At 34.7% G+C, this 14,422-nt stretch overlaps 1 protein-coding gene across 1 annotated transcript; it reads left to right on the top strand.

The window, feature by feature from the left end:
* The first annotated feature begins 4,854 nt into the window (after window positions 1-4,854).
* Window positions 4,855-10,332, top strand: LOC140008635 (cysteine-rich receptor-like protein kinase 19). Its single transcript, XM_072053467.1, has 3 exons — window positions 4,855-4,887; window positions 7,153-7,236; window positions 10,024-10,332. Exons 1-3 carry the CDS (start codon window positions 4,855-4,857, stop codon window positions 10,330-10,332), a joined length of 426 nt encoding a protein of 141 aa, XP_071909568.1.
* The last annotated feature ends 4,090 nt before the right edge of the window (window positions 10,333-14,422 follow it).

The following is a 14,422-nucleotide window of genomic DNA, read 5'->3' as shown; positions in this document are numbered from 1 at the left end:
ACTCGTCTCTCTTTCATTTTCTGAGTTAAAACGCAAAATGTACGACGTTCTGTTGTGCAGTAGCATGGTTTCCATTCAAATATTTCCATTCTGTTTCTTCACAAACTTTTTGATGGTTTGGAAGCATTTTCATAGATGATTGAAGCACAATGGCGGACAATAAATAAGAACTCGCAAGATTACGAGTAGAATTGGCAATGTCTCTCATCCTCACTTTTTATGCGTTCGTCGTTCTTTCTTCTGTAACAAAGTATTCACTTCTAGATTCTGGTCCCTGGTGCAAGTTAGTAGAGGGCAGCATGACACTTGCGAGAGACATAATCTGCAGCGCACTGCGGTGGACCATTTGGACCATCGTCGTTTATATTTGCAGCCATGCATGTAAGACAGGGAATGATAAATTGATACCTTGCTTTCCTTCAAATTTTCTTTGTTCATATGCCAATACTAGTCCACTAGGTCCTGGATTCGTGCAACTTCGTTTGGCTATTTCTGTAACTTGTTCTGTCTTTTGTGCCTTACCTGTTGCGCAGGGAAATCAGAAGTTGAATCCCCCAAATCTTTGATATTTCAATTTCTCAAGTCATTACATGCTTTTTGTTGTACTTGCTTACTTTGACGCTACTTGTGCCTTGTGTAACTTTTAAATGGTGAAAATCGAACACAAATTGAACTGCAGCCAAAGGTTATTCACTCTTCCCTGTCCGTACCTCAGCCAGCCCCTCTCCCTGAAGAAGTAAAAGAAGAAAAAAAAAAGAATGCCCAGGCAAAATGAAGAACATATCAACATAAACCTTAATTAATGGCTCCGGATCTTCTATACTCGACATCTATATCAAGCAAATCATGATTAACTAGCTTCAGATACTATGTTCCTCCTCCATACCTGCTACATGCTGTACACTAAGCCAACAAATGTTTGCTTTCCAAGTTTGCAGCCCAACATGGTTAAAGGCCATGTTCTTGATATCAAATGGTTAATTCTAATTTTGCTCGGTTAATCACAGAAGCATGTACTAATAGTGGTAATTTTATAATTTTATTGGTAAAAAATTAAAATAAAAAGGAAAAAGAATGAAAAAAATTATTTTAAAGTCATTCTAAATATAAGCATATCAAACAACAGAATTTCATTAAAATATTTAAGGATAGTATTATCATTTTAAATGACAACGGAGGTATATGTAATTTTTCAAACCTCACAGGAACTTTGTCAGAAACTTCAGGGGAGGTTTCTGAAATTATCCCAAAAATTAATTACAGGTTTCACAATGGTGCTAGCAACGGATCGAAAAAGTTTAGAAAAGAATTTGATACGACAACACCATGAATTTGAATATCATCTCACAATTCATTGAACAATTCAGCTTTTGAAATTTCGCCAATGAATTGTTCGTTGACTTGTATAACACTAACTATAAAACCAGTCAAATTCGCAACTATTTTTGACCCAAACAATCTGTAAATGAAATTTATAAAATTATAAGTACTACTTTCTTCCATTAAGGTTGTCCTTTATTTATTTATTTATTTTTTTTGGGTCAAAGAGAACTTTGATGCTTTTACGATTAAACTAGCCAGCATGGTCACATACATCCTCATTCAACCTCTGCCATCATACGTTCCCAAAATTGCACAAACTTTAGACGTTGACGATGTTGCCCCCACCTCAATTCCACCCACATCGTAGACGTGGCGGCACTTCTGTAATTGTCATCTTTTTCTTGGACTACAATTGCATCATATTATATGTATTACTAATATAATACTAATTTTTTTTTTCCTATTCTGTGCCTTAATATAAATATTATGTACATATAAAGCATGGTGACTGAATCGATTATAAATTTCAAAATTTTAGAAGATTTTAACAGAAAAATTTAAACTTTTTTTATTAAAAGAAAAGAAAAATATAATAATATCTTATTCTATATTATTATAAATAAGGGTTAAAAACATAAAAGTACCCTGTGGTATATCTATTACACATAAAAATCTCTTGTGGTTTCAAATCATACCTATCGGTACCCTATTATTTGAAATAAAGTGCATTCTCGACGGAAATCGTTAAAGGAAACGGAGGTCAGTGAAAAGACATAAATGCCCTAACAATATAAGCGAAAAATTGGTGAAGGAATTAGTGCCCTCGCGAAAAATTGACAATTGCCCTCGCGGTTCTTATCAAAGTAGGAAGAAATCCTTGCTAGTATGAGTGCCAGCTCCAGTCTTCCTCATAGGGGTAAAAGGAAAGTCATGAGGAATAAATCAAAACACATTGGCGGAACTCCTTTTTTCATACCGAAGTTAGGCTGGCTGGCTCGACCATAGGGAGAAGAAGGGAAGTAATGAATTTCCTTCCTTGCTTGTCTGGTAGTTGAATGGAGAGCGAGAGAGAGATAAGGCATGCAGCCAGGGAAGCGGATGATAGACCTGCAGAGGCGATCACTTTGATTCGGTATCTCAGATGTTGAGGGCGGCTTAATGAAAGGCTGCGGGCTCCGCCGGGGCCTACTCGCTCGAATCGCCCGGGATTCCGTTTTTTTTTTTATGGATCGAGGAGAGGTATTCACTTCGAGGGTTCAATGCAGCTAGAGAGCTGCTGCACCGGAGCTTCTATGGCTGCATGCCCATTTATGGCTATCTAGTCCCAGGGAATGGAAGGTGAGAGCAGGGGCGGAGCCAGAAAAAAATCTTAGTGGGGGCACAAATAATACTAAAATTTTTTATCTACTCTTTTTTTAATTTTTTGAGCAAAAAATAAATAAATTCACTAACAAGTACAATTGATATGTATATTCCATGAAAAACATAAAAAGACAAACTCAAAATTATTAATGTAATAATAATTTTATTTAAAAACTTCTTTTATTGTCATTTTTTGCACCTTCATTATCCTTGGCTTCTTCTTTATTAGATGGCTCTTTTTCCATTGATTTCCTCTTGAAATATCTCTCCATAGCTAAAGAAATTAAAATCAATATATAAGATACTAATCCAATTAAAATATTAAATGTACAATAAAATCTAATAATCTATCCAAGAACTATTTTACAAGTTAAAATTATTTATTAAATCATTAATCACAACATATCATTACTATATCAAATCACAACTTATTCATTCATTACTATATCAAATCATTAATTAGAATATATGAACCTAATCAAGTTAATTAGACAAAAGGATCCATATAAGAATAATTTAAAAGTTAAAATATATGTCAAATGCCCTCTATTCATCATTACATTAACTCCAAATAAGAAACTAATCATGGAAAATAAAAAATAAATTATAAATCTATAAAATCACCATTCCACAAGTTAAAATATTTATCAAATATCAAATAACCCATTTATTAGTTATTACATTAACTAATCAATTTTCAAATTTCTCTAAAACAGTAATAATCTCATGCTCTAGAAATATATTTGCAAACAAATTTAAAATAATAATAAGAAGAAATAATTGTTTAAAACCTGATTTCAATGGTCTCCCAAAATTGGTGAAAAGAGTTGCAAATCAGTGGCACTGTGGCAGACTCAGGTCCCTTTACTTCCTTTGTGCCCTGTATCACGTTATTTAATTGGAAAGAAGTCATCTTCAAGGACTGGTTTCTTGCGGTTGAACTGAAGAAAGCAGGTCTTGGTTTTCAAAAAGCCTACTCCTCTAATGGAACACTGTTTGAAGTAGTCAACAACACCATTTTCATGACAGGAAAACCAGGGTCGGACTATTTGATGGGAGAGACCATTTTCAGTGGGGACAACCAAGAGGCAAAAGAGGAAAAGAAAATTGGGGAATGGGGACAAAGGAAGTAAATGATTAATGATGATTGGATGAAGTAATAAAAAGAAAGAGTAGTTAGTTGGGTGTGGAAGAAGAGGAGTCGTGGGTTGTGAAGTGAAATGGGGGACCACAGGAGTAAAGGGAACTTGGAGAGTGGGGACCAAAAGTAATGACTAATATAATTGATATTTGGTCCTTAGGAGAGGAAAGTGAATGATATAAATTTTGTGGCCCATTCTTTCATATTTTTTTTAAAAAATTCTGGGGGCACCATTAAAATTGTATTAAAATTATAGGAGTATTATAGGAATTTAAGGAGGGCAGTGGGGGCCCGTGCCCCCAGTGCCCCCACTGTAAATCCGCCCCTGGGTGAGAGGCATCACTTTAATCCCGATTTCCAGGTACAGTTTCATCTCTATCATCCGACAGCGACAGGAATACAAGAAAGTGAAGATTTGCTGAAAAAATCGAAGGAAATACAAGGAAGTGAAGAGCCTGCAGATTTTCCTCCTCGATCTTAAGGAGGCACGAGAGCTTGAGCAATTCTTCGGTCAAAGAAGCTGGGTTGCTGCAAAATGCCGAAGAAGCTGATTGGCTTGAAGGTTTAATAAGTTGTCAAAGGCACAAGAGGTACATCAGCTCAAACTTTGAGTTAAAAACCCATTTTCCGAAGCAACCACGCTCCTTTTCAGTGCGTGGTTGATAATCGCGTTTACTTTAACGATTTCCGTCGAAAATGCACTTTCTTTCAAACCATGGGGTATCGATAGGTATGATTTGAAACCACAAGGAGTTTTTATGTGTAATAACTATACCACAGGGAGCTTTTGTGTTTTTAACCCTATAAATAATTCAATACTGAACTAATATCTTATTCTATATCAAAAAGGCAGAACCAATTATGTCAAAATAGACGATTTTTAACTGATTTATTAATAATACTAACTTCTATTTTATATAAAAAAGAAAATGGTGTCTTGGTCCTATAATCCCGCGCCTTCAACTTCACATCTACAAATCTCCCACGCTTTTACCTAGATGGAATCTGGATTTGGAGAAAATACCTAGATGATGCTGCCATCGGCTCAGAAGGACAAAAAGGTAATTTCGATAACACAACAAGTTGGTTTCAAAGTGTTTTACTCGCTTACCTCTACTCGTTTACCGCATGTGCCGCACACGTGTCTCGCCCAATCATTCACATAATCCGAACGCTTCAGTTAGTACCCATCGACGATCTTGACACGTAATCCTTCCATCAAGCTGGTCACAGCCGTCAGATTGGAGAGCCGGAGGATAATCTAAATTGACCATTTTACCCTACATCGACTATATATTTGCCCACCTGAGGAACTAGGCAAGAAATTAGAGAAGAGAGGCGACAAGAGAGCTCTCGTTGGTTTAGCTGGCCAACCCTAGTGAAAGCCCTTGTTTCTTTGCCTTCCTCTACTGCCCAAGTTGCGAATGCAGAGAGATGAGAATTGCTTCGCTTCTTAACCCCCATTTGGGCGGCGGAAGGTCCCAAAAACAACCCACCGCCTGCAGGAATTGCCATCGGAAACCAATGTTTTGAAAATCGGATCGGACCGGCCGGTTGAACCGCGAACCGGCCATGGCACCAGTCCGATTCAATGCCATAGTTGACTTTGTCAGAAAACCGGTCAAGAACCGGTCGAACCGTAAAAACTGCGGGTCGAATCCCGAACCGCTATTGAACCGGTTTTCAACCTTCCTTTTTTTTCCTTTTTTTTTTTTTTTTGCAAAATGCAGCTATTAAGATTCGAACTTAAGACCTTTGTAATAGAAGACCAATGTATTAACCGTTGCACCATCACATCCTATTAGTTTTTTTTGATAACTTATTTATATAAAGCAAACACTCATATTTCTTTTTTCCATTTTTCTTACAAAATCTCATCCTCTCATGGCTCTTTCTTTTTAATTTTCAACTCTCTCTCTATCCTCTTTTTTTTGTCACTTCCTTTTTAATCAAACCTCTTTATTTTTAATTTATTGATATTTTCTTCCATCTTTTAATTTTGTTTTTGTCCATTAAATTGAAAAAAGTTCAAAAAGAATTATTTTTTTAACCCAAATTATTTAATGCTACAACCACTCACTTTTATTTCATTTTTTGTTTCTTATCAAGTTTACATTTCTATTTTCGATTTTCTTGACTTCCTTCGAACTCCAAACTTCCTTTTTCAAATGGCAATCTCTAAAACATAAATTAAAATTTAAGTTCACAATATCTAAATTCTCATAGACGTGAATTTTGTATAATTTCAAAATATTGTGATATTTTTGGGTTGGATTTAGATATAATTGAAATTGAGATGAAATTTATTTGTTTTAACTTATAATTTAAAAATTTATTTTTAAAAAATCCAAAGTTATTGAAAAATAGTAAACCTTTCATCATATAAAGTATTAAATTAATCCATTACATGCCTTATTTTGTACATATATATTTATATAAATAATTTTTTTAAAAATTCATTAAATCGAGATTGAACCGATCCGACCGGTTGAACCTCGACCCTTTCACTTCACCGGTTCAATGAACGGTCCGATTTTTAAAACATTGCCGGAAACACGTCGAAGAGGTGAATCCTTTCACCCCTTCTCATTTGGATTGTAGATGGAAAAGAATTTGGATTGTAGATGCATTATTTAGCAAATCCAACTTGGTGCTGCTTTCCTTTTCTTAAAAACAAAGGGACTAATATATTCACTTACCAGAGATCCATAAGGAAGAAAACGGCTCATTCTGTTATAATAAAATTCTAATCAAATGTTAGACAGTGATTAATAAAAGTACTAGCTCGTACAGGTGATCAGTTAAAGGAGCCAACAGTACATACGTCTTGAGAGTGCTTCTATACAGCCACAACTTTGCTCTCTGAGGAAGGCTTCTTGGATTTGATTAGTGACATTATAGCTTCTAAATAATGAGTTCTACTGATTAGTGGCATTGTAGCTTCTAAAGAATGAGTTCTCCTAAACATATTCTAATTGAGAAGTTGACAACCGATTGGTTATTCAACCAGGAGTGAGTGGTGGTTATGTAGAGACAATTAGTAGTTGGGAGAAGTGCAAACTCACCAATTGAGATGATAATCTCTTTCAACTAACGTCTAAATTGGAGACCTTTCATAATGTGTTTAGATGCTTTATGTAAATTGGAGTGCATATGCTGAAGGAATCTCACCTTGATTATTCAGAGAGATATTTAATGGAAGAGGAAATGGAATTATTGTCCCAAGGACTATGTTGTTCAATTATTGAAGCCATTGCGACAACGATAAATTTAATATTCCAACACTTTTTCACGTGTATGCCTTTGCATTGTACACAATTTTGCAGATAAATGGGTTCGTGAGTAGAGATGGCAATTTGTCTCAAATTTCAATGGGCTACCCATGTCCAAAGGAACTTTGGGTGGAATGGGTATTGTAATTTAATATTGGATTTAAAATGGGACATATCCCAATTGTACCCATTAATTAATGGAAAATATTGAGAAATACTTGGGTACCCATTGGGCCCAAATATCTTCCCAAAAAATTTTAAAATCCAAAAATTTTAAGCAAACTTCAATAGTCAGCACCCAATGAGCTCGACCTTTGATGGAGTGGTCTCCAAGCCCTCTCAACTTTTCCTTTTTCTTTTGTCATTTGGGCTACAAAAAGTAGAAAAGATTCAAATATTTATTCTAAACCCTCTCAACTTTTCTTTTGGTTTTGTCCAGGAAGAAGATATATTCATTCTTATCAAAATGTTACATCTTTTTGAAGTAATTGTTGATCGTTTTAAAGTGTAAATCATTCTAGAGAGTATAATGAATTCATGAAAATATAAATTCACAATAAGACTAAAAGAAATTTAATAAATAAAAAATATTAAAGTTATTTGAAAAATAAAAAATGAATTAAAGGAAAAAAATATGTAGAAAATAGATTGGGTATTGGACGGGAAATCATTCTAGAGTGTAAAATGAATTCATGAAAATATAAATTCACAATAAGACTAAAATAAATTTAATAAATAAAAAATATTAAAATTATTTTAAAAATAAAAAATGAATTAAAGTAAAAAAATATGTAGAAAATAGATTTGGGTATTGGGCAGAATCAATTTAAACCCATCCCAAAATGATCCCGCCCAAATTAGTCCCAAAACACATATGCATAAGATTGGACCCAAAGCCCCAAACCTATATGACCCGGTTCCATTTCAAACTCTATCAAATCCCGTCCATCCCGCCGATTTTGCCACCTCTAAGTATACGCATCAAGACAGACTGAAAAGTTAAAGAGAGGCCGATGACACTTCTAATTCTTTTATCTAGAAAAAAATTACCTTCAAATCTCAGTGCGTCTACATTTTAAACAGGGTTTCACAATTATACATAGCTTGGCATATGCACAATTGAGAACTAATCGCCAAGTTTACAGATTGGCAGGCGAAAGTTCAAAGTAAATCCTGACCTGGAAAGATTTAATTAAATGAAAGAATTAACGCAAGTAAACATGAATCCATGGAATCAGATACATAAAACTTCTACCCAAATACTTTCTTTGGGTAGTACCAGTTCTAAAATTTTGTTTAATCAATCAACTAATTTAGGTCAAGGACTGTCTTCAGGTGCTTTGCAGAATCATGGAAGATCCATCCAAGTTTGCTTTTGATATTCTTTAGAGGATCACAGGTCCTGTTTTACTGTTCTTGAATTGCGTACTATTGGATTTAGTTTCTTGCATGCATAATTTTGTCCTTTTTTACTAATTTATCTGTTATAGATCCAATCAACCGCTTGTCCCTCAACTGGGAACAACGAGCACAAATCATTGAGGGAGTGACTCAATGACTCTTGTATCTCCAAGAATACTCAAGACTAACAATAATTCATAGGGACCTAAAAGCTAGCAATATTCTATTGGATGATCAAATGAAACCCAAAATATCAGATTTTGGAATTGCCAAAATATTCCAAAAGGACAAGGTTGAAGCAAACACCGATCGAGTAGTTGGCACCTAGTAAGTGAAATGATTCTACAACTAACCTAAAGAATGCTCTCATGAGTTGCTAAGCTTATGATGTATGCTGCAGTGGTTATGTTCCACCTGAATCAGGGGCGGAGCCAGAAAAAAAATTTAGTGGGGGCAAAAATAACATTAAAATTTTTTAGCTACTCTTTTTATAATTTTTTAAGCAAAAAAAAAAGTCTCATGCATAAAATCACCATTTCACAAGTTAAAATATTTATCAAATAACCCATTTATTAATTATTACATTAACTAATCAATTTTCAAATTTCTTTAAAACAGTAATAGTCTCATGCTCTAGAAATATATTTGCAAACAAATTTAAAATAATAATAATAAGAAGTAATTGTTTAGAATCTGATTTTGATGGTTTCCTAAAGTTGGTGAAAAGAGCTGCAAAATGTGGCGGACCCAAGTTCTAGAAAATCAATTGATTCTGGTGCAATCTCTAAATAGGATGAAGTGATCAAAAGAAAGAGTAACAAGCTTTGGTTGTGGAAAAAAATGGCTCTCCTATGTATGTTGGGGAGTGGGGACAACCGAGAGCCAGATGAGGAAAGGGAAATGGGGGAGTGGAAATGGGGGAGTGGAGATAAAGGAAGTAGATGATAATTGGATGAAGTGATAAAAAAAAAAAAGTAGTTGGCTTGGGTGTGGAAGAAGAGGAGCCGGTTGTGAAGAAAAATGGGGGACCACAGAAGTAAAGGGAACTTGGGGAGTGGGGACCAAAAGGAATAACTGATATAATTGGTACTTGGCCCTATTGGTCGGAAAATAGGAACTAGAGGAGAAAAGTGAATGATATAAATTTTGTGACTCATTCTTTCACATTTTTTCTAAAAAAAATTATGGGGACACATTTAAAATTATGTCAAAATTGTAAATGTATTACGAGAATTTAAGGGGGGCAGTGGGGGCCCGTGCCCCCACTTTAAATCCGCCCCTGACCTGAATATGTACGAGAAGGGATATATTCCACAAAATCGGATGTTTTCAGCCTTGGAGTTCTACTTCTTCAAATAATCAGTGGACGAAAAAATACATGCTTTTATGGATCTCGTTCAAATATAAACCTCCTAGAATATGTAAGTTATTGCAGAAGCGCTGGTAGAATTACTAGAACTTGCAAACAATTTGCTCAAAGTATAACTGGATTGCAGTTATTTGACTTTTTGAACTTTTATACAGGCATATGAGCTATGGAAAAATGGAGAAGGCAAAGAGTTTCTAGATGAAACACTGGATGACACACATTCATCTTGCAAACTAATGAGATGCCTTCAAATTGCTCTTCAGTGTGTTCAAGAAGATCCAAATGATAGACCTAACATGCTAGAAATTTCTCATATGCTTAGGAACGAAAATTTGGATATGAAGCATCCAAAAAGACCAGCTTTCTCTATTAAAAAAGATGAAGATGGAGATAAGTCCTCCACACTGTCAGAAGGAACAGGACAAGTTGATACTGCAACCATCACAAGACTAGTTGCTCGATGATGCTCATTTGCTAGCAACACAGTGTATAATATATTAGCCATCGCATACAATAGAGTTTTGAATATGTAATTAACTACTAAAGTCAAATACATGATATTTAGATATTTGTTTGTTTCTTAAAAATATTGAGATAGTTATAGGACTTCAGAAATAGAACCAGACCTTATTGTGTTGAGCACATCACATTAATCCTTTTATCCTTTTATCCCATTAAATTTTATTCAAGACCTGCTTTATGTGAGTGGAGAGAGTTGTGTCCTTATCTATTCTTCAACTAACTACAAGTAATACCATCATTTTCAAGTTACTATCTGTCATTGTGGCATCTAACATCCCTCTTTGAAGATATCCTAAACTTTTATCTTATTCTGTTCTTCTATCATCCCATGGAAGTTACCTTAACATTTTCAAGTTCAAAACTTTCCATGATGTCTTAGTTTCATTTCACCATGCATCCATTTAAATTCTTGCTAGCATAAAGCTAATATGGTCCTTTGAATTCATTAGTATTTAGTATAAGAATATATACTACTCTCTCTTTAAAAAAAATAATAAAGAATTAAAAAAGGACGAAGAAAAGGCAGGTACCACTGAGAGTTGAATTGATTATCCAAAAGAAATATATCATTTCCCTAATTTTCATATTCTTTTGCTTGTTTCGACTAACATGAGAGAGAGAGAGAGAGAGACTATTTTTTACCAAAAGATGAAAATCTTGAGGAGGTATTTTGTATTTAAAAAATTTTAAAATGTAAAACCTGTTGCAAAACATATGATCAGTGACACACATCTAGTCCGAAATCCCAATGCAGTGTAGATAATAGGCAAGACCAAGAAAAATGGCTGAAATTGAAACACTCCCAAGATTTACTCAAACCAAGCAACTGATATTCCTCAGATGGTTAGAGATATTCGTTCGATGCTGATTTGCATCTTTATGTGCAAGACAGAATGACTTGAATAAATACTTGATAAAATGCAGTGTATGCACCAGAGGTGCAAGAGCTCATAGCTGTTGGACCAAAACAAGTGCATGTAGCACTGCAATGTAGATCTCAACAAACAGTATTGCACCTCATCCCCAAGGAGAGACATCTCTTTCATCATCAAATAAACCATTCTCCTGCATGCTTAGTAAGAGAATAAACACTTCTGGAACTTTAACATCAGCAACAAGAAGTAAAAAGGGTCAAGTCCCAATCAGGCATGATTCATGAAGATGCAGAAGGGTTTAATCAATATGAGAATAATAGAAAAGCAAACGGAAGGTCTTTAGTCGACTCAAACAACATATGCTCCAGAGACAGACAGATTAGACAGAGAGAACAAAAAGTGAGATAAGTATTAATCTGTTTATCTTTAATTATATTAGTCTGGTTTAATATAATTGCTCTTCATGCTTTATTTAAGTTGCAGTGATCATATAGTGTCAAGCCAGAGAGGGGGATAGAGACAGATAGTCAGAAATGGTTCGTTGCGGCAACTTATATGGCCAAATTCACTTGCTACAAATATGCTTAGTGATTGCGGGTGAAAAGTTGCTAACGTGGAAAGTTTCACTAGAGTAGATTTGGACTCGAGTTTTTTTCTTCTCCCCCTATAGCTCCAATTTCTGCAACATTGGAACAGCACTAGGATTTTAGAATCTCATATTAGATTAAGCAGATGAAAGAGGTGAAAGATAATGCCACACAATGAACAAGGTCTTGTTATTTATGTTTCCATGAAACTGTGGAATACTTATTTGTAATTGGGATGCCAATACAAGAGTGAAAAATTGAGATGCAGGAGCAAAGTTCTTTAAAGATTCTATATAGATATACATATTATATTTGTTTCTGGTTTCAAAACACCTGACTTTTATTGAGAATAATAATCGAAAATCCTTAGTAATACATCACAAAGGCTCGAGCTGCCATGCTTGAACTTCAAACAAACATGTATTGAGTGATTATGTCCACTTATATTAGTATTGTTTTGTTATTACCATGGCTTCTACTTTTGATTGATTCTGGGGATTGGTGCAGGTTTTTTTGACTCTTGAGGGCAAACGTGGAGGCTTGATCGAAGTAGCCAAGTACTTTTGAGCGACGGAACCTAAAGCAAATTCCAGCCACTGAGAGTTCTTACTTCGCCAAATTTCAGTTCATTCGATAGCTGAAAGATTATGGTCTAACCTTGCCTTGCTACGCACCTTAGGGAGTTAAATTTGTTTTTTAGATTCTATTACTTGTTGACAGGGATAAAGCATATATGTTTTGGTTGCCTGGAAACGCCATTGATTCACACTGTTAGCTGGCTAAAAGTTTGTACATTCCTCCATTTCACTCCTGGGGTGTTTCATCTATTTCTTGAAGAAGAAACTAGATTGATTCCAGTATAACATGACAACACTTCATAATGTCAAGGTACTTGTATCATCCTGGAGATTGTAAGGAAACTGAAATCGACACATTGTAAGTATGAATATCCTAGAACAGCTATCCGAGACAGTTTATAATTAACCAAAATTGACGAGGAGTTAGGGTAAACTTTTCACTCTTTTGTCCCGTTGTTGAAGGTTTAACTACATGTGCGCACCATTTTCCATTGTTTCTTTAATCTCTCTCGGAGAATTTGCCCACTTCAAATACTAAATATCCCAATATTGGCATTCCTAAGGTTCAATTAGACTTGTCAATTATACCCAAAACTCAACAACCCACCCACTAATTTGAGAGGTTGGGTTGGGTAAATTTGGTATTAGGTCAATTTTGGGTTGCGTAATAAAAATTCACATATATTTTGGGCGGTTTGGGTATTTGTGTTAGGCACCCATTACCCAACTTTTGCTAATTGAATCAAGTGAATAATCAACACAATCTTAAAAGGTGAATAGTTACTCAAAAGCATCAACTATAGACTTTTTTTTTACTATTTTTTGATATAAACATCTTTTGTGATTATAACATAATTCGCCAAGCAAGTTAAAATTTTTTTACTTGGCCTGTTTTTAATTCCTTGGTTACATACTTAATAGGGTATTACCCTAGATATGGAAAAGGCTAGATGTGTTAGAATAGTTGCCAGATTCATCGTGACAAAAAAAAATAATTTGCATTTATGAATTAGATATTTAGCTACAATGTGACTTTTTTTCATTTATATTATCGTCATCAAAATGTTCAGTATGAAGAATTTGAACATTATTAAATTCGAAATTAATTTTGAGACGTTAATGTCAACTTACAACTACTCATGCCCTCGGTGCTTAATAATTACCACATAACTCAATCATGCTAAAAGATTTTTGTTTTTATAAACCGTATTCTCAATATGTAAAAACTACATAAATAAAAAATTACCATACTTTCTTTGTGAAAATATTAGCATAAAATCTTTTTTTGGGCTGTTTGGGTATTTGCGTTGGACACTCACCTAAAACTTTTTTCTTGTATGTAAAAATATATTTGAGAGAGTTAATGTATCAAAATTTATTAATTAATATATTGGGTCATATTTGGGTTATGGGTTTGAGATGACCCAATATGACTCAATCCAATATTAACCCAATCTAAAGTTGGACGGGTTAGATATAACCCATTTAAATAAAAATCCAATATTAACCCGTCCAAAATTAGCCCAACCCGCCCAATTGCCAGGTATAGGTTCAATGCTCACCTAGGCCCTCTGATGCTGACTCACAGAATAAAGTGTAATGCATTCGTAAAATAGTATACTAATTAGCTCATTTAGCTGACCCTATCTTTCCTTTGATTTAGTTAATACTTTAATTAAGCATACATTTAAAATAAATCGGACACCCTCACGCAGCGCGTAAGGCCACAATTCAACTACCAAAGTATTGCTATTGCACCAAGATTTGAGATAGGTATAGTGATTGGGAAAAAGATGCAAGGCTAGGGATGGCAACCGGCGAGCTTAGGACGGAGGAGGGTTTGCACCCCCATTATCAAAAAACTCCCCTTTCCTCTGCCTCGTCCCTCGCCTTCATTCGCCCTACCCCGTTTCTTCTGCGGGTGCCCGCGGGTGATAATTTGATTTTTAAAAAAAAAATATTTATTCAATAGATCAAATTTAAATTTAAAAA

The sequence above is a fragment of the Coffea arabica genome, chromosome 6c, assembly GCF_036785885.1.
Source record: "Coffea arabica cultivar ET-39 chromosome 6c, Coffea Arabica ET-39 HiFi, whole genome shotgun sequence".
Classification (NCBI taxonomy): Eukaryota; Viridiplantae; Streptophyta; class Magnoliopsida; order Gentianales; family Rubiaceae; genus Coffea; species Coffea arabica.
This window is presented reverse-complemented; position numbering and strand designations above follow the sequence as displayed.

Excerpts from the sequence above, each read along its gene's own strand:
- LOC140008635 (XM_072053467.1), top strand. The coding sequence starts at position 4,855 with ATGATGCTGCCATCGGCTCAGAAGGACAAAAAG. Across the intron at positions 4,888-7,152 it reads CGGCTCAGAAGGACAAAAAG|ATAAATGGGTTCGTGAGTAG; the intron begins GTAATTTCGATA and ends ACAATTTTGCAG. Across the intron at positions 7,237-10,023 it reads AGGAACTTTGGGTGGAATGG|GCATATGAGCTATGGAAAAA; the intron begins GTATTGTAATTT and ends ACTTTTATACAG.